The sequence below is a fragment of the Neomonachus schauinslandi genome, chromosome 12, assembly GCF_002201575.2.
Source record: "Neomonachus schauinslandi chromosome 12, ASM220157v2, whole genome shotgun sequence".
Classification (NCBI taxonomy): Eukaryota; Metazoa; Chordata; class Mammalia; order Carnivora; family Phocidae; genus Neomonachus; species Neomonachus schauinslandi.
In genome coordinates, this window is record NC_058414.1 from 58088178 (window position 1) to 58115402 (window position 27225).

At 35.4% G+C, this 27225-nt stretch overlaps 1 protein-coding gene across 3 annotated transcripts in view; it reads left to right on the forward strand.

The window, feature by feature from the left end:
* TAX1BP1 (Tax1 binding protein 1) overlaps positions 1-27225 on the forward strand; it is an 85323-nt gene that overhangs the window by 31731 nt on the left and 26367 nt on the right. For all 3 annotated transcript variants that reach the window (XM_021689614.1, XM_021689615.2, XM_044919965.1), the window contains 9 exons: positions 3124-3272; positions 3363-3453; positions 7161-7346; positions 13784-14008; positions 14573-14719; positions 16365-16488; positions 17693-17796; positions 21136-21261; positions 23828-23899. In XM_021689614.1, the coding sequence (XP_021545289.1) occupies positions 3124-3272; positions 3363-3453; positions 7161-7346; positions 13784-14008; positions 14573-14719; positions 16365-16488; positions 17693-17796; positions 21136-21261; positions 23828-23899 (1224 nt within the window). The remainder of the gene's footprint in view (positions 1-3123; positions 3273-3362; positions 3454-7160; positions 7347-13783; positions 14009-14572; positions 14720-16364; positions 16489-17692; positions 17797-21135; positions 21262-23827; positions 23900-27225) is intronic.

The following is a 27225-nucleotide window of genomic DNA, read 5'->3' on the forward strand; positions in this document are numbered from 1 at the left end:
CAATGGGGAAGTACAATCTCTTCAATAAATGGTGTTAGGAAAACTGGACAGCCACATGCAAAAGAATGAAACTGACCCACTATCTTTCACCATACACAAAAATCAACTCAAAATGAATTAAAGACTTAAGACTTGAAACCATGAAACTCCTAGGGCATAAGCTCCTTGACATTGGTCTTAACCATTTCTTGGATTTAACACCAAAAGCAAAAAATAAACAAGTAGACTACATCAAACTATAAAGCTTCTACATTACAAAGGAAGTCATCAACAAAATGAAAAGTGAATTCCAAAATGGGAGAAAATGTTTGTAAATCAAATATGTGATAAGAGATTACCATCCACAGTTACTTAAAAAATCACACAACTGGGGTGCCTGACTAGCTCAGGCAGTAGAGCATGCAACTCTTGATCTCAGGGGTCATGAGTTCAAGCCCCATGTTGGGGGTAGAGGTAACTTAAAATTCTTTTTTTTTTTTTTCAAAGATTGTATTTATTTGAGAGAGAGTGAGTATGAACCAGGGGTAGTGGGGAAGGGCAGAGGGAGAGGGAGAACAGGCTCCTTGCTCAGTCGGTTAAGTGTGTGGGTCTTGATTTTGGCTCAGGTCTTGATCTCAGGGTCATAAGATCCAGCTCTGAGTTTAGTGTGGAGTCTGCTTGAGATTCTCTCTCTTCCTCTGCCCCTCCCCCCACCTGCTCGTGCTCTTTGTCTCTCAAATCTTTAAAATCTCACAATTTCCATTAATGACATAATTCTTTTGCCAATAATTTGCTGTTTGGAGTATTTAGGTACTAATTTACTAAATTTTACCACTGTATACATTCGAATCCAGAATACCATACTTTTTTCTAAATGGTTGTCCATAATGTTTTTTTTTAGTTGTATTCATTTGTAATCAAAGTTCATCTTTTTTAAAACATGAGAATAAGTGTGTTCTGTTACTTTAGATATTTTTAGTGCATGTTTAGCCACACAGATAAGTGGCTTATTTTTTTCTCTGGTTGTTCATATTTGAGAGTTATGACTTGAAGGAATTGCTAATAGTGGCTCATGGTAGGGATTCTTTAACCTGAGAGGAGGGGAAGAAGTTCACTACATGAATCTGAAACGCCCAAATCTCTTAATCTCTTTTTGCCTCCATTTTTGTAATTGTTTTTATCTTGATGTACAGTGTAGCCAACTTAATCTAGTCAAGTTTTACTTTAATATTAGAATTATGTTTTTGGGCATGATTTGCAAATATTGACCAAATGAGTATTTATCTCAAATTTCAAGTGTTTTTCAAAGCTTGTGTTCTAAATTTTATTCTTCTTTAAAAGTTAGTTTTTTAAAGCAAGATTTTTAGTTGTTCATGTGTACACTACAGACTTTAATGTCATTTTCATGCTAAGAATGACTTAGCCAAATGGAGATGCTATGCTTTACCAAGACATGAGAACTAGAGGCCTGAAGAATAATCTCTAGCATTTTCATGCCATTAGAAAATAGGTGTGGATGCTGAGAAGCTATTAGGTGCTTTTATGGGTACCAAGAAAAGATTCTAAGACTGTCAAGTTGTATTACAATTAGTGACTCACTGTAGAGTTAACTGGCTCATAGATAAAAGCAGTAAGTTCATGTTTTGCATTTAGTTGCTTATGAATCTTCTTTAGTTCTTGCCCTATACATTTTTTAGAATGCTGTTTACCCGTTACAGAACTTCATTATTTACAGATTCAGAAACTAGTTTTTACCTCTAGGCTATCTAGTCTTTCTTGTAGGAAGAAATACCTGGATTAAATCTGTAGCCTATTTGCAGTGCCAAGAGAGCATGTGGTAAAACTAACAATACAAAATTTAAAAAAACTATTTAGAAATCTCTCTGGCTGTCTTTATAAATCAGCAAGACAAATAAAAATGTGTCAGATTTGCAAGAGTCATTGGATATTGACAACAGTTTACAGCAGAGGGCATATTTATTTCTGTGGTGTTGTCATTGGAATCAGAAAAGCATTTAGTTTTGTATAACAATCTGTAATGTTGCAAATTTAGTAAGGAAACATTTGCTTTGAGCAAAAATAAAACCAAGAGAGTGTATCTGATCATAATTGTGATGGGCTTTTTAACGAAGTGTAGATGCAACATAGCAATTTTCATATTCTAGCAGTATATTTAAAGTGATGTTTCACCTATAAGTAAAAAATTTGGCTGAGTTTATGAAAATCAAAGTGGCTTATAAATACTGTATAACATTTGTTACTTTTAAATTGTAAGAATGATGATTTCCTTTAGCTTCTGTTATTGCCTAGGTGAATGGTACTTCCATTAGTGGGAAGTTTTAAAATCATTTTTTAACACAACAGTTTGTCTTAATTTATCAGTTCTTTGATGTATAGTTTTCCATAACAAAGTATCTCCATATGCGCTGTTATATTTGATTCTCATGATTTTATAAACTAGGGAGAAAAAGCTCTTAGCTTCATTTTACAGATCATAAAATGGGTTTAGAAAGGAGCTTGATCAAGTTCTTATAAGTTACTTAATTGTTTTGATGTGCTAATATTTTTAAAACTGTTTAAAATTGTTTAAAGTAGAATATTCTGTTTTAAGTAGAAATACTTTTATATTCATTTCAGTTCTTTGAATATTTGTTCAGGCCTCTGAGTCACAGTGACAGGATCATTACGAACATTGCTTCAGGCACATATCTTAATGCTTTGGTATAATTATTGGTGCCACTTAATGATCTGTGCCAGAAGGATTTTATTTATTTATTTTTTGAGAAAGTGTTAACTGTGGTAGTATCATATGAAACCTGACTTGTCACTAGAGAAGCATTGAAAAGCAAGATGTCAAAAATGAAAGTGATTAATTTAAAAAAATTTTCTCTTGTTTTTGTTGCCTGCCCTCTGGTGGAGAAGTTTGTGAAATTAACAAACGGTGCATGAGAAGTCTGGAAAAGTAATTAATAATTGTTTAATATGAAAAATTGAATATGTTTCAGTTTCAGGTTTAGTTTTTAATCTTAGTTTATAAACTCTAGAGGGGACAGATGTGGGATTAATAATTTAAGAATACATAGATTTCTTAAAGATAAGCAAATTTGTTTTAGAAATTGTTTCTCAAAAATTGTTGTTTCTAAGGGTCTTGTTGAAGTATCGCAAAGTTTAAAAACGGAAAATGAAGAGTTTAAGAAGAGATACAATGATGCTACATCCAAAGCTCTCCAGCTTGAGGAAGATATTGTGTCAGTGACACACAAAGCAATTGAAAAAGAAACTGAATTAGACAGGTATTTCTGATGGTTTTAAAAAATACCTCTATGTTTCAAAAATGTTTTTGATGAAATTTTTTTGTCTATATTAATGTTACTTTAATTCAGTTTAAAGGATAAACTCAGGAAGGCACAATATGAAAGAGAACAACTGGAGTGTCAGTTGAAGACAGAAAAGGACGAGAAGGAACTTTATAAGGTAGTTTACTCTCTTTATTTCTCTTTGTTATCTATTGCTGTGAAACAAATTCCTGTGAAATTTAGTGGTCAGGAATTTGGGAGCAGCTTAACTGCATGGTTCTGGCTCAGGGTGTGTTGGTGAGTTGCATTCAGGATGTTGGCAAGGGCTGCAGTCAGCTACAGGCTTGATTGGAACTGGATGGAGGATCTGCTGTCAAGGTGGCTCACACAAATGACTTACGGTGGATGCCCTTCAGTCTCTTGCTATGTGGCCTCTTCAGTGGCTGCTTGAATGTTTTCACAACATGGCAGCCAGTTTCCCTTGGAGTGAGCTATCCAAGAGAGAGCAAGGAGGAAGTCCTGGTGTACTTTATGACCTAGTCACCAAAGTTGTACATTGGTACTTCTACTTTATCTTATTCATTAGAAACTAGTTCCTTGGGTCCAGCCAGTACTTAAAGAGAGGGGAATTGGACTTCACTTCTTATGGAGAGGAAGTACCAAAGGATTTGGGGACCTATTTTAAAACTACCCCATTTTGTATAGTCCCTAAAAGTTTTCAGGGAACTTGCTGGTATTTTAGTTACTTAGTAGGTAATACATAATAATCAGAGAGGTTTAATAGTAACAAGATACCTGCCTATGTATCAGAATTTATAAAACCAATTGTTATCCCCTTTTAATAACATCCTAGAGCATTAATTTCAGTGATCATGTTTTAGAGTTCGACTTTTAGAATAATTTTCAGAGAATGTCATTTTAAACAAGATACTCTGTTAACAAATCTTCACCTTTTTGAAGTTTTTTAAATGATGCTGAAATAGGATGGTTAGCTTAATTACGAATAATGCTGTAGATGTAAATTGAGACATATTTATCTTGTGGCTTATAGCAGTTCATGAAGACAGGTCCAGATGACGAATTTCAAGAACATTCAAGTTAAGTCAGTATTATTTGGATAGATTCAGTCACTTGATTAGATTAGAACACAGCGACACACCTAGTACTGTGCTATATATTTGATGAGAGATAAAAACATACAACTGTGCATATATTCAGTATTTAATAGTTACAATTTGCATGTAGAAACTAGAATATGATTTATATTGCCAGTGGTTTTTTCCTTTTCATTTTTGGTGGTGTTCGGAATTTTTTTTTAGAAGATAAAAATAAAAAAATATTGAATCCACCATGCAGCTTAGAGAGCATGGATGGGGATGTTTTGCATGTCATGGGTTTTACTATACCCATTTTATTTCTTGAATAGCTTATCCCCAGGGGGTGTGTGCAGGCATGCGTGTCACTCCCAAAAAGGGAAGAAAAGTAGTGATGATTCACCGGTGGATGATTTTTTTTTTTTTTTTACGATTTTATTTATTTGTCAGAGAGCACACAAGCAGAGGGAGAAGCAGGCTCCCCTCTGAGCAAGGAACCCAATGTGCGACTTGATCCCAAGACCCTGGGATCATGACCTGAGCCAGAGGCAGATGCTTAACTGACTGAGCCACCCAGGTGTCCTGCTCTGGTGGATGGATGATTTTATGATTTGACCCTTTAAGAAAATATGCCCCAAAATAATGTTTGGTTTTTGAAAAGAAGATTTTGTGAAAAAGGGAAATAATAGAGCTATCTAGAGAAATTGATGCAATTGGATTACTATTTATACAGTGTTTTTTGCAAACTACCTCCAAATGCAGTTTTTTTAAAGTTATAAAGCATTTTTTTTAACTAAGTGAGAATTGGCATCTCTAACAATTTTTTACTCAATGTCAACAATGAATTTCAGTGAGAAAATTTCAGTTTTGTTGCCAGGAAGAGACCTGAACATTATTTCTCTGTGGATAATTGCTTTCCATATTGCTTTTTGTTAGCATAGTGGGAGATGATAAGATTCTAATTCAATAATAAAATGAATTCTAAAGGCATTCTAGTTAGTATTGGGAAGGGTTTAGGAAGGTCTTAGGGTTAAACCAGTGATGCTGGAGAGGTGTAATGAATGATAACTAGGATGAATTATTTTGGAAAGAGGAAGACATATCCCTAAGGGTGTCATCTTTCCATCCTGCCTTGCTTCTCTTTCTGTTATGAGAATAGGACTTTGGGTGTTTTGTAGAAGGTTGGCAAGCACGTTTTAGGGTAAATCGAGCATTTTTCCTTTACTGCTCTAAATTATTCCTTATGCCTTGCTTCCCCCCCCCCCCCCCCCTTTCTGCAGAGTTTTTGTGTTTCTGCTTTACACCTGAATGACCAGTCCTTTGCAAAAACTGGGCAGCAAGGAAGGAAGGGAAAGAATGAGGTGTCTTGGGGATTTATTCTTTTACGGTGTGATAGTAACTCCAGTTTTCTATAAGCATTATCAGTTGGGATCAAAGTGACATTGGAATTTCCATTTGAATATATTTTCCCCCAACCTCCCAGTGTTCTAAACAGTATTTCGTTTGTATATGTGTATCCCCAAAATTGGAAGTAAAACTTCCTTAGAGATTTTTGTTTTGTGGGGTTTTTTTTCTTTTTCATGGCAAGGAGACTGAACTATGACAAGACCTCATATTATATTGTTATATATCTCAGAAACAGGCTTTCCCTTCCAGATTGTTTATATAAATAACCAGAGAGATTCATTATGTCTCTCTCCTCTAGCCCCTATTAGAGCATATGACCCATCCCTGTCCTTATAAGAATTTAGAGGAAATGATAAAACACTTTCTTGAGCTGATGGCTATGAAAATTAGATAGTGTTTTTATTTATTTTATTTTTTTAAAAATTTTATTTATTTGACAGAGAGATAGAGCAGGAACACAAGCAGGGGGAGTGGGAGAGGGAGAAGCAGGCTTCCTGCTGAGCAGGGAGCCTGATGTGGGGCTTGATCCCAGGACTTTGGGATCATGACCTGAGCCGAAGGAAGACGCTTAACGACTGAGCCACCAAGGCGCCCCTAGATAGTGTTTTTAAAGGGATGCTGCAAAGGTCTTGGCTGGTGACACCTCAGAGAATCTGGAGTCCTTTTCTATCCTTGTGAATAGGAATTAGTGTTTCAGTATTCATACATTGAGGTTCAGGTGCAAGAAGTATGTTAATTCATTTCTCTCTGGTACTCTTAACCAAAGCAAGATACTCTTTATAGTGGAAACTAGGTTTCTGTACTCTTTATAATTTCAATTATGGAATTTGATTTGTGCAACTGTTATGAGCAAATTAGCAACTGCTGCCTAACTTCCTGGGAAAATTAATATAGTGTGGTTAATTAATCAAATATATTTTTAGGCACATAGGAAGTAAATGACAGTACTTCTCAAAAGCAAAATATTGAATTGTTTAAGATGTTCTTGAATGTACCCCTCAAGTTTTCCAGAATTTCGCCATGCCTTTATATCTGAATATACCTATGACATAATTTGTTCCTCCAAAAGAATAACCAAATCGGTTTGCATTTTTAAGGAGAACTTAAATTTATTAAATGAGAGGACAAGACTTTAGAGATCAGGTAGTGTTGTTAGACCTTAGATATAATCTCTGTGAAAAATAAAAAAAAAAAAAGGCTATGTTCTGTTCCTGTTTATTAGCTGGTCATTTGATAAAACTTGGGTCTCCTGATTCCTGGTCTAGTAAAGTCGTCTGGTTCCTTGATCATATTTGGGTTAGAGGTAAACAATGGTATTTTGAAATTTGAGTAACTTAGGTTATGGAGTTAAGAGTATTCTTGACATTTTCAACCACTGTTATAGGTACATCTGAAGAATACAGAAATAGAAAATACCAAGCTTGTGTCAGAGGTCCAGACTTTAAAGAATTTAGATGGGAACAAAGAAAGCATGATTACTCATTTCAAAGAAGAGATTGGCAGGCTGCAGTTCTGTTTGGCTGAAAAGGAAAATCTACAAAGGACTTTCTTGCTTACAACTTCAAGTAAGGTAAGTACTTTTGCAGTATGTATTTGAAGATTGTAAAACCTGTGTCTATTAAATGTATACAATATAGTGGTTTTTATTTTTAATCTTTACTTTCCCCAACCTTTTCTTTTGGAAAAGTTCAAACTTGGGAGGCATTATGACATTACACCCTAAATACGTTAGCATGTCTCCCTATCAACAGGTAACATTATTCTGTATAACCATCAAACCATTAATACCTAAGAAATTTAGATATTAGAAATATAACATTCAGAAGATAATATTTCATTCCTGTATACAGTTTTAATACATTCAGATTGTCCCAAATATATTTCTATACAACCTTTAAAATTTCTTGACCCAGGGGTAAATAAAGATCACACAATTACTGTGTTCTTGGTCTGCTCTAATCTAGAATAGCGTCCCTATGCTTGTTTTTTATGACATTGATATTTTTGAAGAATTCAGGTTTGCCTGAGAAAATAGTCTGTAATCTAATTTATTTATCATTTCCTCATGGCTGGATTCAGGTCAAACATTTTTTGGCAAGAAAAGGCCTAGATGATGTTTTGTACATTCTGTTGCAGTGTTATCAAAAGTCACATAATGAAAAAAAAAGTCACATAATGTCAGTTCCGTTCTTGATGTTAGGTTTAATCATTTGTTTAAAGTTATGTCTGCCTGAAATCACTATATTGGTGCTTTTTCCCCTCTTTGTGATTGAGTAATATGTAGGATAATACTTCGAGATCATGTGAACATCCTATTCCCCAGTAGCCTTTCACCCAATGGTTTTTTTATCCCTTGATGATCCTCACCTGAATCAGTTATTAATGATTACAAAATGGTGATTTAAAAAATTTTATCATTTCTTGTACATTTATTAGTAGGTATTCTTTTATAATGAGGTTCTCTGCTGCCTTCTCCCCTTTTTTCATATCACTATGGACTTAGGGATTCTTTTTTGTTCAGTATATCTTACATCATCATTCTTTTTCTTTTTCTTTTTTTTTTAAAGATTTTATTTATTTATTTGAGAGAGAGAGAATGAGAGAGAGAGAACACCTGAGAGGGAATAGGGTCAGAGGACGAAGCAGACTCCCTGCCGAACAGGAAGCCCGATGCGGGACTCGATCCAGGGACTCCAGGATCATGACCTGAGCCGAAGGCATTCGCTTAACCAACTGAGCCACCCATGCGCCCCATCATTCTTTTTCATACCCAAAGTGTCTCATACTTAGCCAGGGGGAGGCTTTTCAGACCTACCTTTTTTCCCCCCAAGATTTTATTTATTTAGTTTAGATCATGCACACATGCTAGCAGGGGGAGCGGCAGAGGAAGAGGGAGAGAATCTCAAGCAGACTCCATGTTGAGCACAGGACCTGATGTGGGGCTTGATCTCAGGACCCTGAGATCATGACCTGAGCCGAAACCAAGAGTTGGGCACTGAACTGACTGAGCCACCCAGCCGCCCCTTTGTCTTTTTCATATGTTCCATAAATGTTTTGAATACTTCTTAGCTTTGTGAAACAACTGTATATTATAGATTTAGGTTCTGCCCCAGACCTGGTACTAGGCATTTCTCTAAGGAGCCCTGTTTTTTTTTCAGCGGGGAATGGTATTTTGAAACCAAATGGAATTTGGTATTTTTATATTGGATCCTGTTGCTACTAGGGGTCATTGCTTCTTTGTACTTCCATTGGACAAACTTTTAAAGTCTTTATATAGTTACCTTCAGTTCAAACCCGGTACCTTAGAGTTCTTCCTTCCTCCATTCCATATTTATCTCTCCTCTCAGTGTGAGAGCCCTTGTTTCCAAACGTTGTTATATTTATTCATGTGTTCTACCCTGTTATACACACCAATAGTTTCAGAGGTGTTACATCAGTGCCACTCCCAGCAGTGTGTCTACTAAATAAAATAAAGTTCTTGGGGCGCCTGGGTGGCTCAGTCGTTAAGCGTCTGCCTTCGGCTCAGGTCATGATCCCAGGGTCCTAGGATCGAGCCCCACATTGGGCTCCCTGCTCGGTGAGAAGCCTGCTTCTTCCTTTCCCACTCTTTGTGCTGGGTATTCCCTCTCTCACTGTTTCTCTCTGTCAAATAAAGAAATAAAGTCTTTAAAAAAAATAAATTAAAAAAAGTCCTTTTCAAACCTTTTTCTTAGAATTTATTTCAGTAAGGATATACATAGTACTATGTTCAAAATACACACCAATAGTTTCAGAAGTGTTACATCAGTGCCACTCCCAACAGTGTGTCTACTAAATAAAATCAAGTTCTTTTCAAGCCTTTTTCTTAGAATTTATTTCAGTAAGGAGGTACATAGTACTGTGTTCAAAAGTTACTTGAATAAACTTTTTAGCATATTTATGGGAATGAATTTTTATACAGTCTACATTTTTGTTTGCATTTGATTCAAAGAGTAGTTTTTATTCTCTTAACCTTTTGATTGAATTTTGTGTTTTGAGTGTGTTAAATAGTTGCATCATTCAAAAGTGAAAATACTTACAATATTTACTGTGATGTCTCTTTCCGAAAAAACCCTTTCTTATACCCATATGTAAACATTTTCATTAGTTTCCAGTTTATCCTCCTGTTTCTTTCTGCAAAAATAAACATGTGCATATGCAGACACTCTTCTCTATTCCCGTTTTTCTTTTTTAGTTTTTAAATATTTTTGATTTAAATTCAGTTGATTAACATATAATGTATTATTGGTTTCAGAGGTATAGGCCTGTGCTTCATCAGTCTTATATAATACCCAGTGCTCATTACATCACATGCCCTCCTTAATGTCCATCACCCAGTTACCCCATCCCTCCATATTCCCTTAAAAAAAAAAAGGGGGTGCCATGCTATATGTACTTTTTCCACCTGTTTTAAAATTGAACAATATAAACCGAAAAAAATTACTCCACATCTGTTCGTGGAGATCTTTGAACTTTTTTAAAATGGTGCATTGGGCAGATTTACCTTGACTTATTTCTTAACTCCTGTGGATGAATATTACGTTATTTGCAGTAGTTTGCTGTTAAATACACTTAGATGTAATTACTATAACACCTAAAATGTCAGATGTGCATCACATTTAGAATGAATGATTAACACCCAAGTTACTCTTCAGGGTATTTAATATAGCACATTGCAAACACAAAGGTGAAATGTATTTTTGATTTATTTATTAAGATGCTAAAATTTTCTCCAGGCATCTTTTTTCTACATAAGTAAGACCTCTGTAAGGAAAACCACAGGTATAGAAACACCTGGGAAAATGGACTCTTAATTAACTTTTTTTTTTTTAAACTCTCTGCCCAGTCTGGAGCTTTAACTCACGACCCCAAGATCAAGAGTCACATGCTCTACCAACTGAATCAGCCAGGAGCCCCATTAATCATTGAAACTTAAAAAAAAAAAAAATTTTTTTTTTTAAAGCAGTACAAGGTCATGGTTATAACATAATTCAAATAATAAGGGTACAGAGTAGAAGTAACCCTCATCCTTTCCTACATATGTCTTACAGAATTTTTAAATTTTTCTAGAAATCTGTGAATGTACATATAGAATTTACATTTTTATGAAAACTGAGAATATATGTATAATGTTCCAAAACCTTTTTTAAAGAATTTTATAAATGTCTGGACATTCTATATGGGTATGAGAACCCATAAAGATCTTCTTCATTGACTGTAACAGCTGCATAGTATCCCTTGTTTTATTTAATAGCTGTGTAGTAGGCAATTGTTTTTAGTTGTGTATAGTACTTAGCTTTTATAAGCATACTGCAGTAAACCTCCTTGTACAGATATGTAGGCACATGTACATACCAGAATAAATTTCATAGTTATTTTCAAATTGCTTTTCAAACAAATACCCCAGGGGTGCCTGGGTGGCTCAGTCGTTAAGCATCTGCCTTCGGCTCAGGTCATGATCCCAGGGTTCTGGGATCGAGCCCCCCAGCAGAGGACTCCCTGCTCAGCGAGAAGCCTGTCTCCCTGTCCTACTCCCCCTGCTTGTGTTCTCTCTTCTCTCTCTCTCAAATAAATAAATAAAATCTTTAAAAAAAAAAAAAATACCCCAACATTGTGTATACTCCTGTTTGTAATGGCAGCACAGACTTTCATTGTTTGAAGGATATATTGCAGAATTTGTAATAAATTCTCATATTACATATTTTCTACTTTTAATAATTTTTCATTATTTTAATAATTGTACTGAATCCCTGTAAAGCTAAATAATTTTCTTAGAAACTCATAAAAATAAAATTGCTAGATCAAAAGTTACGTGCTTTTTCAAGGTTGTGCATGTTGCAAAAATCTGATGAGAAACTTTATACTACTTACAGGTACATAGCCCACCTGTTTATAAATGTGCTAATTTCCATAAAGTCATCCAAATATTGGAGTATTCCTGTTTTTGAATCTTTGTCAGTTGAAAGAAAATGGTATTTATTTTAACTTCTTTGATTAATGAGTTGAACATATTTTTATATGCATAATGGCCATTTCTTTCAAAAACATGGTCATGCCATTCTTTAATTTTTTTGTTTTTTTTGGTTTGGAGAGTTTTTTTCTTACTGATCAGAAAATATATTTATATCAGAGTATTTACCTTTTTAAAAAATATAGTCCAAACAGGGGCGCCTGGGTGGCTCAGTCGTTAAGCGTCTGCCTTCGGCTCGGGTCATGATCCCAGGGTCCTGGGATCGAGCCCCTCATCAGGCTCCCTGCTCAGCAGGAAGCCTGCTTCTCCCTCTCCCACTCCCCCTGCTTGTGTTCCCTCTCTCGCTGTGTCTCTCTCTCTCTCTCTGTCAAATAAATAAAATCTTTAAAAAAAAAAAGATACATATATAGTCCAAACAATTTCCTCTGGTGTTGGTGTCCCTTTTTCCCTTTTGACATGGAGAAGCTGATGATATTTACATAGTTAGATCTATTAATGTTATATCTACAAAGATTTCCTCCACCTCAATATTGCATAATCATTTATTTCCTTCTAAGGAGCTAACAGTTATTTTTATTTTTATTATTATTTTTTAAGTAGGCTCCATGCCTAACCTGGGGCTTGAGCTCACGACCCTGAGAATTGAGCCACATGCTCCACCAACTGAGCCCGCCAGGTGCCCCAGGAGCTAACAGTTTAAAGACCAGGAATGGGTTGCACTTTTTCTGAGTTTGTTATTTTTATTTTTATATTTATTTTTTTTTAAGATTTTATTTATTTATTTGACAGAGCACAAGCAGGGGGAACAGTAGAGGGGAAGCAGGCTCCCTGCCAAGCAGGGAGCCCGATGCGGGGCTCGATCCCAGGACCCTGGGATCATGACCTGAGCTGAAGGCAGACGCTTAACCATCTGAGCCACCCAGGCGCCCCTCTGAGTTTATTTTTAGTACAGAGATAAAAATAGGAAAGTTGAATAAACTGGATTTTGTTGGGTTCCTAATATTAAAGGAAATAATTTTATCATGGCAATTTTAACTTTTTTTTTTTTTAAGATTTTATTTATTAGGGAGAGAGGGAGAAGCAGACACCCCACTGAGCAGGGAGCCCGACCCCAGGATCGTGACCTGAGCCGAAGGCAGAGGCTTAACCGACTGAGCCACCCAGGCACCCCTCTTTTTTTTTTTTTTTTCTTAGAGCAATTTAAACTTTTTAAAGATACTTTTAGGTTTGTTTAGAGGTCCTAATTACTTCTCATTTTCCCAGTGCCTCATCTTTGTTACTTGCAGCATATCCATATTTTGTTTTTAGAAGTTCTAAACCTGTCCTGTTTTTTTTTTTTTTTTTAAGATTTTTTTTTTTTTTCTGAGAGAATGGGAGACAGCATGAGGGGGAGGATCAGAGGGAGAAGCAGACTCCCTGCTGAGCAGGGAGCCCGATGCGGGACTTGATCCCGGGACTCCGGGATCATGACCTGAGCCGAAGGCAGTTGCTTAACCAACTGAGCCACCCAGGCGCCCCTAAACTTGTCCTGTTTTCATAATGATATGTAATGGTATATTACTGTTACATTGGATATGTTTTTAGGTTAGTTAATAGACTTCTTTTAACCAAAATTTTTGGAATTACAGAGAAGTTATTGAAATTATTTTTATTGGTAATCATAAAAAATGAGGGTCAGTAGTTACAGATGTTAGAGATTTTGGGGGACAGGAGCTTTCATTTGAATTTCTGTTTAAGCCAGGGCTTTTAAATATTGGGCATGTTGCTTGACTTCTGAACTTCTATTTACACGTGTTTAATGTGGTAGAGATACAGAGTGCATTGGGTTGTTAAATGGGGACTCTAACACAGAGTCATATCTTAAGTTTTTTATAGATTTATGTACTTCATCTAAGTCATGAATAGAAAAGCAGTATTTAATTTAAAATTTTGGATCTGTTGAAATATTAAAAGTTGTTTCTGCTTCTGTTTTTACTTTAATGGTTTCATTGCAAATGTATTTATCTGATTTTCTTCAGGAAGATACCTTTTCCTTAAAGGAGCAACTTCGTAAAGCAGAGGAACAGGTTCAGGCAACTCGGCAAGAAGTTGTCTTTCTGGCTAAAGAACTTAGTGATGCTGTAAATGTGCGCGATAAAACAATGGCGGATCTGCATACTGCACGCTTGGAAAATGAGAAAGTAAAAAAGCAGTTAGCTGATGCAGTGGCAGAACTTAAACTGAATGCTGTGAAAAAAGACCAGGTAAAGTGGGTTAATTTTGAATTTTCATTTTGATCGAAAACTCACTACAAGCTTATACAAGAGAGTAGGTATGTCAGAGTAAATCAGGTCAGATTCCTTATCATAGAAATTTAAATTTCCATTCGTTTCGTTTAGTCATTGTAACCTCTTCAGTTGAAATTAATGTAAGCTTTAAGAAAAACTTAGGTAGGCAAATGCCTAATGGTTAGTAAGAGCTGCTCTATTGTTAAACTTTCTAATGTCAGTTATATATGGCTTTGTTTGGAATTTCTTATTTATTAGCTTCATAAAGTGGTATTATGGTTATTTAACAGGGTAATACTCACTCCACAGGAGGTGGATTGTTCTTCTCTAGTTTTTTAATGAGGCTTAGTCCTAAGAATATAAAGCTGGATTTATTAGGAGCTAATGTAGCTCTGTTGCCAAAACTCCAAAACAAATAAAAATTAAAAGCCAGAAAGAAAAAAGCGAAAATCAAGTTGGGATTTACTTTTTACATTATGAGTTAGGAGATTTTTAACTTTTTTTTTTTTTAAGAGAAGTATGTGTGTATTTTTGTCATAGGAAAAGACTGATACACTGGAACATGAACTGAGAAGAGAAGTGGAAGATTTGAAACTTCGTCTTCAGATGGCAGCAGATCATTATAAAGAAAAATTCAAGGAATGCCAGAGGCTCCAAAAACAAATAAACAAACTTTCAGACCAATCAGTAAGGACAGTTTGAATGCATACCTAATATTTCCTTTATCAGTATTTTTGTTAATGAATCAAATTTACAATATTCTAAAGTTTTATTTATGTAAGTAACCTCTGTACCCCACATGAGGCTTGAACTCATGACCCTGAGATCAAGAGTCACATACTCTTTCAACTGAGCCAGTGAGGTGTCGCCAGATTTATAATACTCTAAATATCAACCTTTTGAATATAATTTATCTCTGCTAATTTGAAATCATTGGTCTGATTTGAAGTCATTGGTCTAATCTTGCTAATGATACATATATTTTTTTTAATCTGGAGTTTTTATTTTCTGGAAAACCAACAAAGGAAGCAAGGGTAGCAGCAGGAAAAAGAAAACAGGAGGAAGGTTCCTTTTTTCTTGACGATTTCCCTTTAAATTCTTGATAAATGTCATCACTTAAAAACTCGATACACAGGGCACCTGGGTGGCTCAGTCGTTAAGCGTCTGCCTTCGGCTCAGGTCATGATCCCAGGGTCCTAGGATCGAGTCCCACATCAGGCTCCCTGCTCCACGGGAAGCCTGCTTCTCCCTCTACCACTCCCGCTGCTTGTGTTCCTGCTCTCGCTATCTCTCTCTCTGTCAAATAAATAAATAAAATCTTTAAAAAAACAACAAAACAAAAAACTATACACATATTGAATCCCTTCTTATGACAGTGATGCCTGTCCTCAGTGGGATTCACCATTGATTATCCCCAGGGTCTTCGATATATTCTCAGTTTTCATTGTTGGGTTCTTCTATTCATAATCACTAGATTAGGAAGAGTTAATGTTAGCTAATTGTTTTATATTCCATTTGAGAGTGGGTAAGCAGATTTAATGAAAAAAATTATTTCTGTTCTGATGAATGTTTTAATGTGGGTCCTTAAATTGTATCTAATATAAGGTTTGCTATGTAATGGAAGCTGGAAGTGAAGAAACATTTAAAACCTGTAGTTGAAAATGATACGAAGTTCTCTTTGTAAACAAAATTTATCATATTCTATATGGTACGGATGATAATTTTTTTTTTTTTTCTCCAAGATTTTATTTAGGGGCACCTGGGTGGCTCAGTCGGTTAAGCATTTGTCTTTGGCTTGGGTCGAAAATATTTATTAGATCATGAGCGGGGGAGGGGCAGAGGGAGAAGTAGATTCCCCACTAAGCGGGGAGCCCAACATGGGACTCAGTCCCAGCACTCTGGGATCATGACCTGAGCCGAAGGCAGACGCTTAACTGACTGAGCCACCCAGGTGCCCATTACAGATATTTTTACAGAAATACATGTGGTAAACTAAAAAGGTTTTTGTGAAAAACTATACTTTGAGTTTGACCCACATGTATGGGTTTTGGTTTGGGGCCTGTAAGTATATTATGACTTTGTAGTAGGTGACCTAGGACATTTCTGTGTCTTTTCTTGGTGGTGGTTTGATGATTTGACAGGAAAAACCAAAATAAAGTTTTTCTCTTTTGTAACATTTAGGTCAGTTGGTAAGGTGATGTGTGTTACCTTTAGTTTTTGTTGGCCTTTAAGATACAATAGCAGCTTTGTGGACTTCTCAGGATCTTTATGGCAATTACTGAAGGAAGGAAATACAACTCCTTGAATAATTTATTGTTAATATTTTGAATAGGCCAATAGCAGCAGTGTCTTAACAAAGAAAATTGGGAATCAGCAAAAAGTGAATGATGCCTCAATAAACACAGACCCAGCTACTACTGCCTCTACTATAGATGTAAAGCCACCACCTTCTGCAGGTAAAAATCTTTTAGACCTTTTGTGTAGTGTCCTGCCTTGACGAGTATTGATACTTACTTACACTGCCTTGTTCCAGGTGTACAAATTTAAGGGAGCTTCAAAAAATTCTTATAAATGAGAGGATTAAGGCAAAGATAAAGTAGGGGTCTAAAAGTAAGAAAGTCATACATGTGAAATATATAAAATGTGTGGACCTACTATTTATCTTCATGAGAATATTCACAAGTATTAAATGAGCTGGAGTTTGTAAACTTATATGCTTATAGCAGCAGTTAGGCTATAGGACAAAAGCCAATGATTGACTCTTTAATATCCCACTAAATGTATGGAATTTTGAAGCATTTATGGAATTTTAATTGTACAGTTCTGTTGGTGGGAAAATAAATCCCCTATTGATGGTTTTCTTTATCTTTTACTTTTTTTTTTTTTTTTTACTTCTTTGGATCATTAGGGTACTTCCTGGTTAGTGAACCTGTTGGCAGAAAAGTTAAATTTTTATTAGTTTATTAACTTCTAGATTAGAAAGACATAGTGAATGATAAACAACATGAAAATTTGAATTAACTCTAGGTTTTCATTTGGCCTAATTTTTTTTCATCTTATGTTAAAGATTTGACATAATGAAAGTTGGCACTAGAGTATATAAAAATACATTTCCTTCTGTAGTGTTTAGGGTAATTGCTGTTTTAGACTTTTTAAATGTAAATTTCCCATGCTATTAAATATTTAATTAGGTTCAGCCACTGTAGAACAGAATCCTGACTTACATTTCTGTACATCCTCTATCTAGAGTGGTGTTGTGTAAATTATTTATTTAATAAAGACTTAGTGAATAGTAATGAAGGACTAGAAAAATGATTTAAAGTGTTTTTTCAGAGAGTATGGCTTTCTACTTACCCTGTCTATTCAGTTATACGAAGAGAACAAGTGTGCCATTTAAGAACTATTTTTAGTTAATTAAAAATAATGATCCTTTTCATTATTGAATGTGAACTTGTTTCTGGCCAAACTAACATAAAAAATTCTCACGTAGAGTTTATATTATCTTGCTTTATTTAGTGTATGAATAGATGATTTCAGATAGGTGTTTCTCTCCTTTAGTATTCCATTTATTGACCTTTAAGTTATTCTTAAGTTATTCTGAACAGGAAGATAATATAAGGGGCAAAATAAGTTTTAATAATATTTTCTGCTTTGTAATAGCCGAGACAGATTCTGACATGGTAACAAAGGGACAAGTCTGTGAAATGACCAAAGAAATTGCTGACAAAACAGAAAAATACAATAAATGTAGACAACTCTTGCAGGTAAGATAGCTTTCTTGTAAATGGAAGATTTATTAGATATAATGGCGTAGCTTACCTTTGTTTTTTTTTAAATCCTGGGGTTTTATTTTTGCTTTTTTTTTTTTTTTTTAAATACCCATTTACTTAGTGTCACTTTTTTTTTTTTTTTAAAGATTTTATTTGACACAGAGAACACAAGCAGGGGGAGCTGCAGGGAGAGGGAGAAGCAGGCTCCCTGCATAGCAGGGAGCCTGATGCAGGGCTCAATCCCAGGACCCTGGGATCATGAGCTGAGCTGAAGGCTGCCTCTTAACCAACTTAGCCACTCTGGTGCCCCCTTAATTTCACTTTTGAGATGATGAAAGGGAGTTCTGTGTACCTGCTCATGTAGGCCTGTGTGTAAAATCATGATCCTAAAATTTTCTATTTTCCTTTCTTGATAATGGGCAAGTGATTAATTGAGGTTGGCTATTTTTGTCTGTCTTCTTAATAAGGATACATTGAAAATGTATCCTTGAACTTGGAACATCATAAAAGGGAAGTAATTTTTTTGCATTAACTGTAATAATAGCAAAGAATTTTACCACATCTTAAAGTAACCAAATTTACAAAGGGGGAAAAGAGAATGTTAATCAAATGAGCTGTTGCCTTTATGATGTTACTTATTTTGACTATTTTAAACTGTATTCTTCATACATTTCAGTTTTGCAACTGTCTTGGTAGGGTTCAGTCCTGGAATATTTAAAGGACAAGGGGAAAATGCTTCTCATTTATACCTGATTTGGAGAAGGGAGGCAAAGGTGTTTTGTGTTTGTGTGATTTTTGTTAATTTTTTTGTGTATGTTTCTCCATGTAGAGAGGGGAAGGATATTTAGAGTTAACTATAGAATGATGAAGTCCATACATTAGTTCAGTGTTACTGTAGTAATTGATTTAAAACATCTTGTCAAGTGCCTTTTAAATAATATTTAATCTTTTAAACTTTATTATTTTTTTTTAAAGATTTATTTGAGAGAGATCGCAAGAGAGAGCATGAGCTGGGGATAGGGAGAGGGAGAAGCTCCCTGCTCAGCAGGGCTCCATCCTAGGACCCTGAGATCATGACCTGAGCCCAAGGCAGATGCTTAACCAGCTGAGCCACGCAGGCGCCCCAAATCTTTTTTTACTTCAGAGGATCCTTCCTTCTGTAGGATTGATTTATTAGAACAGTTTTACCCTTGAGTTCAAAGTAGTTGTTTATAAGGGACTAAACTTTTTTCATTAAGTCTGAAACACTTCTAGATGGATATTTTTTAAAATGTCATTATATAGTAGTATTGACAGATAGAATGTGCTTAAGCTAAAAATTTCCTCAAGGCGTTTTTTCCCCCCCCACTGTGTTGAAGTGCAGTAAACTGCATATATTTGCTGAAATCCAGTAAATTGCTTATAATATTTGAAGCCTGCAGTTTGATCAGTTTTGCCATGTATATAGTTGTGAAACTGTGTCCAGATAACATTTCCATTACCTGCCAAAGTTTTTACCCATTTGCAGTTCACTTCTCCCTCTATCCCCATCCCCAGGAAACTATTGGCTTGCCTTCTGCCTCTGTAGGTTAGCCTACTTTTTGTAACAGTTCATATAAATTCAGTCATATGGTTTATACTCTTTTTTTTTTGGTCCTCTTTCAGCATAATTAATTTGAGATTTATCGATGTTGTTGCTTATATTGGTAGTTCATTCCTTTTAATTGGGAGAGTTCAGATCTTCTGCTATTTTAAAAATTGAGTTCTTCTTTTTATTACTGAGTTGTATGTGTTCTTTATTCTGGATACAAGTCATTTGTGTGATATGTGTGGATATTTTCTCCCAGTCTGTGAGTTGCCTTTTTCATTTCATTAATGGTGTTTTTAGAAAAATTTTCAATTTTGATTAAGTACAGATTTACCAATTTGCTCTTTTATGTTCTGTGCTTTTTTAAAAGATTTATTCATATATGTGAGAGAGTAGGGGAGCAGAGGTAGCAGAGGGAGGAGGAGAGAGAGAGTCTTAAGCAGGCTCCATTCTGTTCTAAGAATCCAACTTGTAAAGATTTTCTCCTATCTTCTGTAAGTTTTATAGTCTTAGGTTTCACATTTAGGTCTATTTTCATTTTAAATTTATTTTTGTGTGTGGTGTGAGGTATGGTATATATCATAATGGGTATTAGGTTGATCTAGCCTTATTTGTTAAAGACTTTTTCTCAGTTGAATTGCTTAAAGCGTATTTTTAAGCTTTTACCTTGAATATAAGACATTCAAAATGAAATTTTCCAATTTACACTTTTGTCATGATTTGTAACTCCTTTCAACATTCTGAGTTGTAGAGAAGAAGCAGTGTATAAGAAGTCAACGTAGCGATTTTCTTGGTCAGGAAATCCCAATATCTGGAAACAGTTGTCATTATAATCATACAGTTTTCATTACTTCCCTTTGTAGAAGTAATATATGCTTATTGTGAAATCTTATGGCATTATAAAAATAAAGAATAAAGATGGTAAAAGGTACCATCATGATCCTGATTCCAAGAGATAAGAGCTATTAAGACTTCATATTTTTTTTTTTAAAGATTTTATTTATTTGAGAGAGAAAGAATGAGAGAGAGCATGGGAGAGGGGAGGGTCAGAGGGAGAAGCAGACTCCCCGCCGAGCGGGGAGTCCAATGCAGGACTCGATCCTAGGACTCCAGGATCATGACCTAAGCTGAAGGCAGTCGCTTAACCAACTGAGCCACCCAGGCGCCCAGTACTTCATATTTTTCTACACAGCACTATATGGAAATTGTGTTAACTTTTAAAAATAAGATTATACTATACTGTTTTTTGCAGCATACTATTTTCAATTAATGTATCTTGACGTTTTTACTTGTTAATTTGTAGATCTTTGTTCTTTTAAATATATACTATTCCATTGTAGGGATTTAAAATGATTTGTCCCGGGGCACCTGGGTGGCTCAGTCATTAAGCATCTCCCTTCGTCTCATGTCATGATCCTAGGGTCCTGGGATCGAGCCCCACATCGGGCTCCCTGCTCGGCAGGAAACCTGCTTCTCCACTCTCCCACTCCCCCTGCTTGTGTTCCCTCTCTCACTGTCTCTCTCTCTCTCTGTCAAATAAATAAATAAAATTTTAAAATAAATAAAATAAAATTTTTTTTCCCATTTTCCCCTTATTTTTTTTTTTTTTTTTTTTTTTTTTTTTTTTACATTTGGTTATTTCAGTATTGATAGTGTTAAAACAATGTTATAATGAAACATTCAGCAAATATCTAAATAGGTTTATATAGCTATTGGCTCTATTTGGATTTAAAATCTTTTTGTGTAATTATGCTAATTTCGTTTAGGATGAGAAAACAAAATGCAATAAGTATGCTGACGAACTTGCAAAAATGGAACTGAAATGGAAAGAGCAAGTGAAGATTGCTGAAAATGTAAAACTAGCACTAGCTGAAGTAGAGGATAATTACAGAGTAAGTTCGGTATTTGTATAGTTTGAGGCATAGTGTACCTGGTACTTTTGCAAATATGTTAGCTATAATTTTTACCAATCTAATGGGCAGTTTTAATATAGATAATTGGAATTGTATTTTTGTGTATAAATATGTACTACATATTTAGTTGAGTGTAGTTAATTATGAACTGAGAAAATAAATACATGCGTTGCCATTGTGACTTTAATTCTGTGCACTCAGTTGGCTAATTAAAATTTTATTTTTAAATCATGCTTAGTTTCTAAGATGAAAAGTGATCATTTCATTGTCCTATTCACTTAGAAACAGACATGAATGTGTATGTAAAATTATTTTAGGGCCTTTACGTTTTTGTGGGAGCATAATAATACATGATCAGTAATTTTAAAATTTATGTAAGCTATTAAATGAATCACCAAAATGTTTTACTTGTGATCCTACAAAATACTGCAAAGTGATACAATCGTAATTTTAATTATTTTTGCCAATGTAATACTAGGCAACAAATAAGCCCACATGGTAAATGATATTTGTAAGACTGTTAGAGAAAAAGATTAGCAGCCTGTTTAGCTAATTAGTAGGAAGATCTTTTTGCTTTAAGGAATAAAGTATAATCTTACATATTTTGAGATCTTACGTATAATTTGCATATTGTGTGTGTGACTAGAGACCAGGAAGTTCTACATGATTTAACTTTGCTATATTATAGCTAATTGTACTTACAATCTAATTTTTAAATGTGGTGTTCTTAAAGACACCAAGAATTTAGGTTTCCCCTCTGGGGCCTGGAGAAGGTGGCACATTATAGGTAATTTTACTGGTAGTTCTTTTTTATCTTCATCTACTGTCAGAATGAAAATTTCAAACTTCTAATTCATGAGATTATTATTGTTTATGAGATCCCTGCGGATATTGTTTTCAGTGGCTGGCAGCTTCCCTTACTATTTATAAAGTGTGAATACTGAATTTATATGAGCTTTTATCTTTGCATATTGACTAGAAAAAATAATTTAGTAAAATTAAAGCCTGTATATAGAGAGAGCTAGTGAGCACACACTATGTTAGCTGTTATGTGGGTGGTCATACAAGTAAGGCACAATGCTGTGTATGTTTAAGGAGTTTATAATCTAATAGGGATTGCTTAGAAGTATAATGGTGATACAACTATGGCATTCACGACTCAGGTAGTCATCTGTCAAACCTGTGGGAAGCTAGCTAATGTTTTTAGTTCATTTAGATCATGGTAGAAGTGAGCATCTGAATTAAACAGCATTATAGATTATGCAGCTGGTAAAGGTGCTTACCTTTTTGTTTAGTGCCCTTTCCCTTATTTTGTAGTTTAGACACAGATACTCACTAGACAAGGCAAAATGGGATGAAGTTCTACATGAATGAGAAGTCTAATTAATGAAGTACCTTAGGGCTGTTTCCAGTGGAATATTTAGGAGTTAAGCATGGAGAAACCCGACCTTTGAAAGACCAAACTGGAGGGGAGAAGCAGAGCTGGGAAAAGAAAGAAGCATCATTTTAAGCAGATTGAAAAGCATTTATATAGATTTGGAGGTGAAAAGTGAGAGCACAGCCTGGAAATTTTGAGCAGTCTTGAGTAATAGGACTTTAATGTCTGTGGTGGTGTAGATTGGACTTGAAAGATAGCTTAAACCACATTTTGGGGGGCCTAAAATGGAATTGGAGTGCTATTTGCTATTAAGAATTTCCTAGGAGTAAAAGGACCCAACTATAGTAGGTCTTTTTGAAAACAGTTTGGTAACCCTGAGAGGATTTACAGGTGGGAAGGTGTTTGAAGGTAAGAAAATTAAAAGTATTCTCAGAATTACTTGGTAATAAAGACCACCCCCTTGGGTACCTTCCCTGATCACTTATTATTGAATAGGACATGAAATAATTGAAAAATAAGTTTGTGTTTGTATTCATAATGTGGTTGTTAAGTGAATGAATGACTAAAGAGACTGAAAGTGTTGGGGAGTGGAGGAAGAAGAGGAGGAGGAAGTGTAACAGCTTCCTAGCTTCAGTCACAGTGGGCTCTGAGATTGGTAATATCCGTTAACGGAAGTAAGAAAAGTAGGTTTGGGACCTTTTGCCCTTAAGGTGTGGAAAGAACAATGAAAACATGTCACCCATCAATTGAAAAGACAGGTTTGGGGAAAGAAAGATGTGTGCCATGTGAGTAAATATTAGTGATTTTTCCCATGGGGATCATAGTTGTGAAGGCATAGAAAAAAGGGAGTTTTCAGGGAGAACACAGAAGCCAGAGAAGAAACTTTGGAGAACACTCATATTTCTAATTGTGAAGTTCAAGAAGTGGACACAAAAAAGAGCACGAGGGGATGATATTGTAGGTGAAATTTTATGTAAACTGGGAGAAGTTGTATGAGTATGGGAAGTTGGTCAATAATGAGAAGTAATCTAGAGATTTCAAAGAAATACACTAAGAAAAATACACAGGTATGGTAATTGGAATTTTGATAGAATGGTATAGACTAACTCTTGGTGTGTAAGGAGAGAGTAGGTAATGAAAAAGATTAATGATGATTTCTTTTTTCAGCTTCAGTTGGTGGAGAAAGACAAAGAAATAAATGGTCTAACTTCACGTTTGGAAAACCTCTCCAGGGAAAAGGTATTGAACAGTGTACTTAAAAAATCTTTCAGGGTGCTTGGGTGGCTTGATTGTTTATGTGTCTGGTCCTTGGTTTTGGCTCATGTCATAGTCTCAGGGTGGTGAGATCAGGTGCCATGTGTGGGACTCTGCTCTTGGTACAGAGACTGCTTGATATCCTTACTCCTCCCCCTGCTTCTGCGAGGGGGTGCGTGTGCACTTCCCCCCAATAAATAAAATCTTAAAAAAAAATCGTGACGATGAATGATACTACAGCTTATGAAGATACACATCTTACAGTCATGTGAAGGTGGCTTTGAAAAAAAGTTAAATGAATAAAGAAAAGACTGAAACAGATGTTAGTACTCTCAGTGGAGAATGTTTACAGTTAAATAATTTTATTTTTTAAAATTATTTATTTTTAGAGATAACGTGTGGAGGTTGGGGGCGGGGCAGAGGGAGAAGGGAGAGAGAGAATCTTAAGTAGGTTCCATACCCAGCGCAGGGTCTGATGCAGGGCTTGATCTCATGATCCTGATAGATCATGATCTGAGCTGAAATCAAGTTGAACTCTTAACCAGTGGAGCCGCCCAGGCGCCCGTAAATAATATTTTTAAATATTTTACTTTATACTATGAAGAAAATACTTAAGGATTGAAATTTAACTTGGTCTTTGTTACGTATTTTGTATTTAACAATAAACTCTATAATGTTTAAATTTAGGAAGAGTAAAAAATTTAAAAATTATACATAATGTCTATCTGGTTTTCATTTGTGATAGGAAACATTTTAGAAGTTGTTTAACGATTTATAGCATAACCTAACATTGAAACAGAGCATACATTTATAATGTAAAACATGCTGTAGTGCAGCATTTCTCAAAGTGTAGTTTGAGGTCTTTTGGGGGTGGTCTCCATCCCCTTTCAGAGGTCTACAAAATTGAAAACTATTTTCACAATACTACAATGTTATTTGCTTTATTCCCCACTGAGTTACATGTATATATGTATATATATTCCCCCCCCCCACCCCGCCGTGTTACATTTGCATGCAGTGGTGTGTTTTGAATCAAGGCAGTTGCACCTGAGTGCATTGGTATAGTTACCATATTCATCTTAACTATTGCATTCACAGTTTAGAAAAAAAAAAAAAGCCAGTCTCACTTATAATGAAACAGTAAAATAATCTTATTGAGGCTTGACCTTGGGGTGCACATCTTTTTAATATTCTGTGTGATGAAATGGGGTGTATACCCCCAAAGCACTTCTACCTAATCAGGTATGATGGTTATCTTAAGGTGAAGCACTTGTGCAGTTGTTTGGGTTGTGAGCTGAACTAGCTGCTCTTTTCATAGCATATCATTTCCCTATTAAAGAATGACTAATAGACAAAATTTGCTTATTCAAAGTAGGGTATTCGGCAGGTATTTTCTTGAAAAGAAGTGAAGCAAGCCTGTTACTTTATGGAAAAACAGTTGGTAGTATTTGTTGCCAGTGATAAAATTCAAGCTTCTAAGCAAAAACTAGAATTTTGGGAATCTTGTATCTGATACCATAAGCTTGATAATTCCCAATGCTTATTACATTTCTTTTTTTTGCTCGTGCCCATAGATGTCTACCTTCCACCTTCCTGTCTTCTTACCTGACAGTCATCAGTATGAACTCTTTAGTCAGTGAATTAGAATTTGTTACTGTTCTTAATTTGATGTTCCTGCAGTCCTAGATTTGGTCAGTGGGAGCGTTTTCAAGCTGGTTCCTGATATGCCCCAGTATCAAAAGGGTGATGTTGGTTTTTTGAGCACGTAGTACTTTTCTAGCATTGTAAGATATTCTAGCTCATCTTGTACCTTTCTTAACTCATCTTTGAAATTGTCAGTTTCTTTTTTTGTTTTTTTGTTTTTTAATAACTAGAAAGATGCCCTGGTCCAACCCTGGAATTAGTTCTTTTCCAAGGAGTTTCTGGTTCGGTATTAGTGGAAGATGGTATTTAGAAAACAAAATATGGGCCCTAGGTGTGTCCATGATTACTGGTGCTCATTGCTTCTAGATCTTTTCAGTGGGCAGAACTAAAACATTATTTTAGATATTATGAGTTCTAGTCGAACTCCACATGGTTCTTACTTGCCTTCCTCTTTTCCTATTTGTATATGTGCCTTCCACACTGAGAATCCTGCGTGTCCAACAATACCAACACGTATCTATTCATTTGCTAAATCTGATAATCCACATAAAACAGTTTCAGAATTGCTAGAGCCATATCACTATCAGAAAGATTCCTATTAGGAATAGAATTTGAGATTGTTTGAAGTTCTTTTTTTTTTTTTTTTCCTGTCTGCTACACTTGAGTATATTCAAATAGCCTTTTCTTTTCTCCCTCTTCCCCCCGTTTTCTCTCCCTCCTTTTCCTTTTCAGTGTGTGGTAACACAAAATGGCAAGTGGGTTAAAAAGATTCCTGCAAATAAACAATGGATTAAAGATAATTAAAACAATAGGACAAATGAAGAGTGAGAAAATGATTTTTTAAATTTCTGGTATGAGGTTTGGCCAGGTGTATTGCAAAGTTAAAACAATGATGCTCTAAACAGATCTGACAAGAAGTTGCCAAGGAATACATATATAGGGGCGCCTGGGTGGCTCAGATGGTTAAGCGTCTGCCTTCGGCTCAGGTCATGATCCCAGGGTCCTGGGATGGAGCCCTGCATCGGGCTCCCTGCTCGGCGGGGAGCCTGCTTCTCCCTGTCCTACTGCTCCCCCTGCTTGTGCTCTCTTACCCTGTCAAATAAGTAAATAAAATCTTTATAAAAAAAGAGAAAAGAGAAATATATTCCAAATACTTCAGACAACTTTTTGAAAGAAACCCAGCTCTAAGTGTATATTGTGCTTGGAGATACTAGCTAATCCTAGAGAGAAGCAGTCAAGATACTTTCTATATTTTACATGTATAAAACATACATTTCATATCTGATTTATATGTATAACTTATACATAAGATTGTATAGAATATATATAATTACTAATTCATATTCATATAGTGTTGTGTTTTATATACATATACATATTTATTTTGAAATTTTATGCAGGATAGAGATAGTCCTGAGTGATTATAACCGCTTGTAAGTTGTTATATAAATGGCTGAAATATTCAGTAATATAGTGACTGTATTATGCTGCATTAACAAACTTCCCAAAAACTTAGTGGCTCAAAACATTTGTTATTTCACAGCTTCTGTGAGTAGGGAATTCAGGTATGGCTTAACTGGGTCCTCTGGCTTTAGACCTCTCACAAGTCTGCAATTAGGGTGTCGGATGGGGCTCAGTTACCTCATGGATATAGATCTATTTCCAAG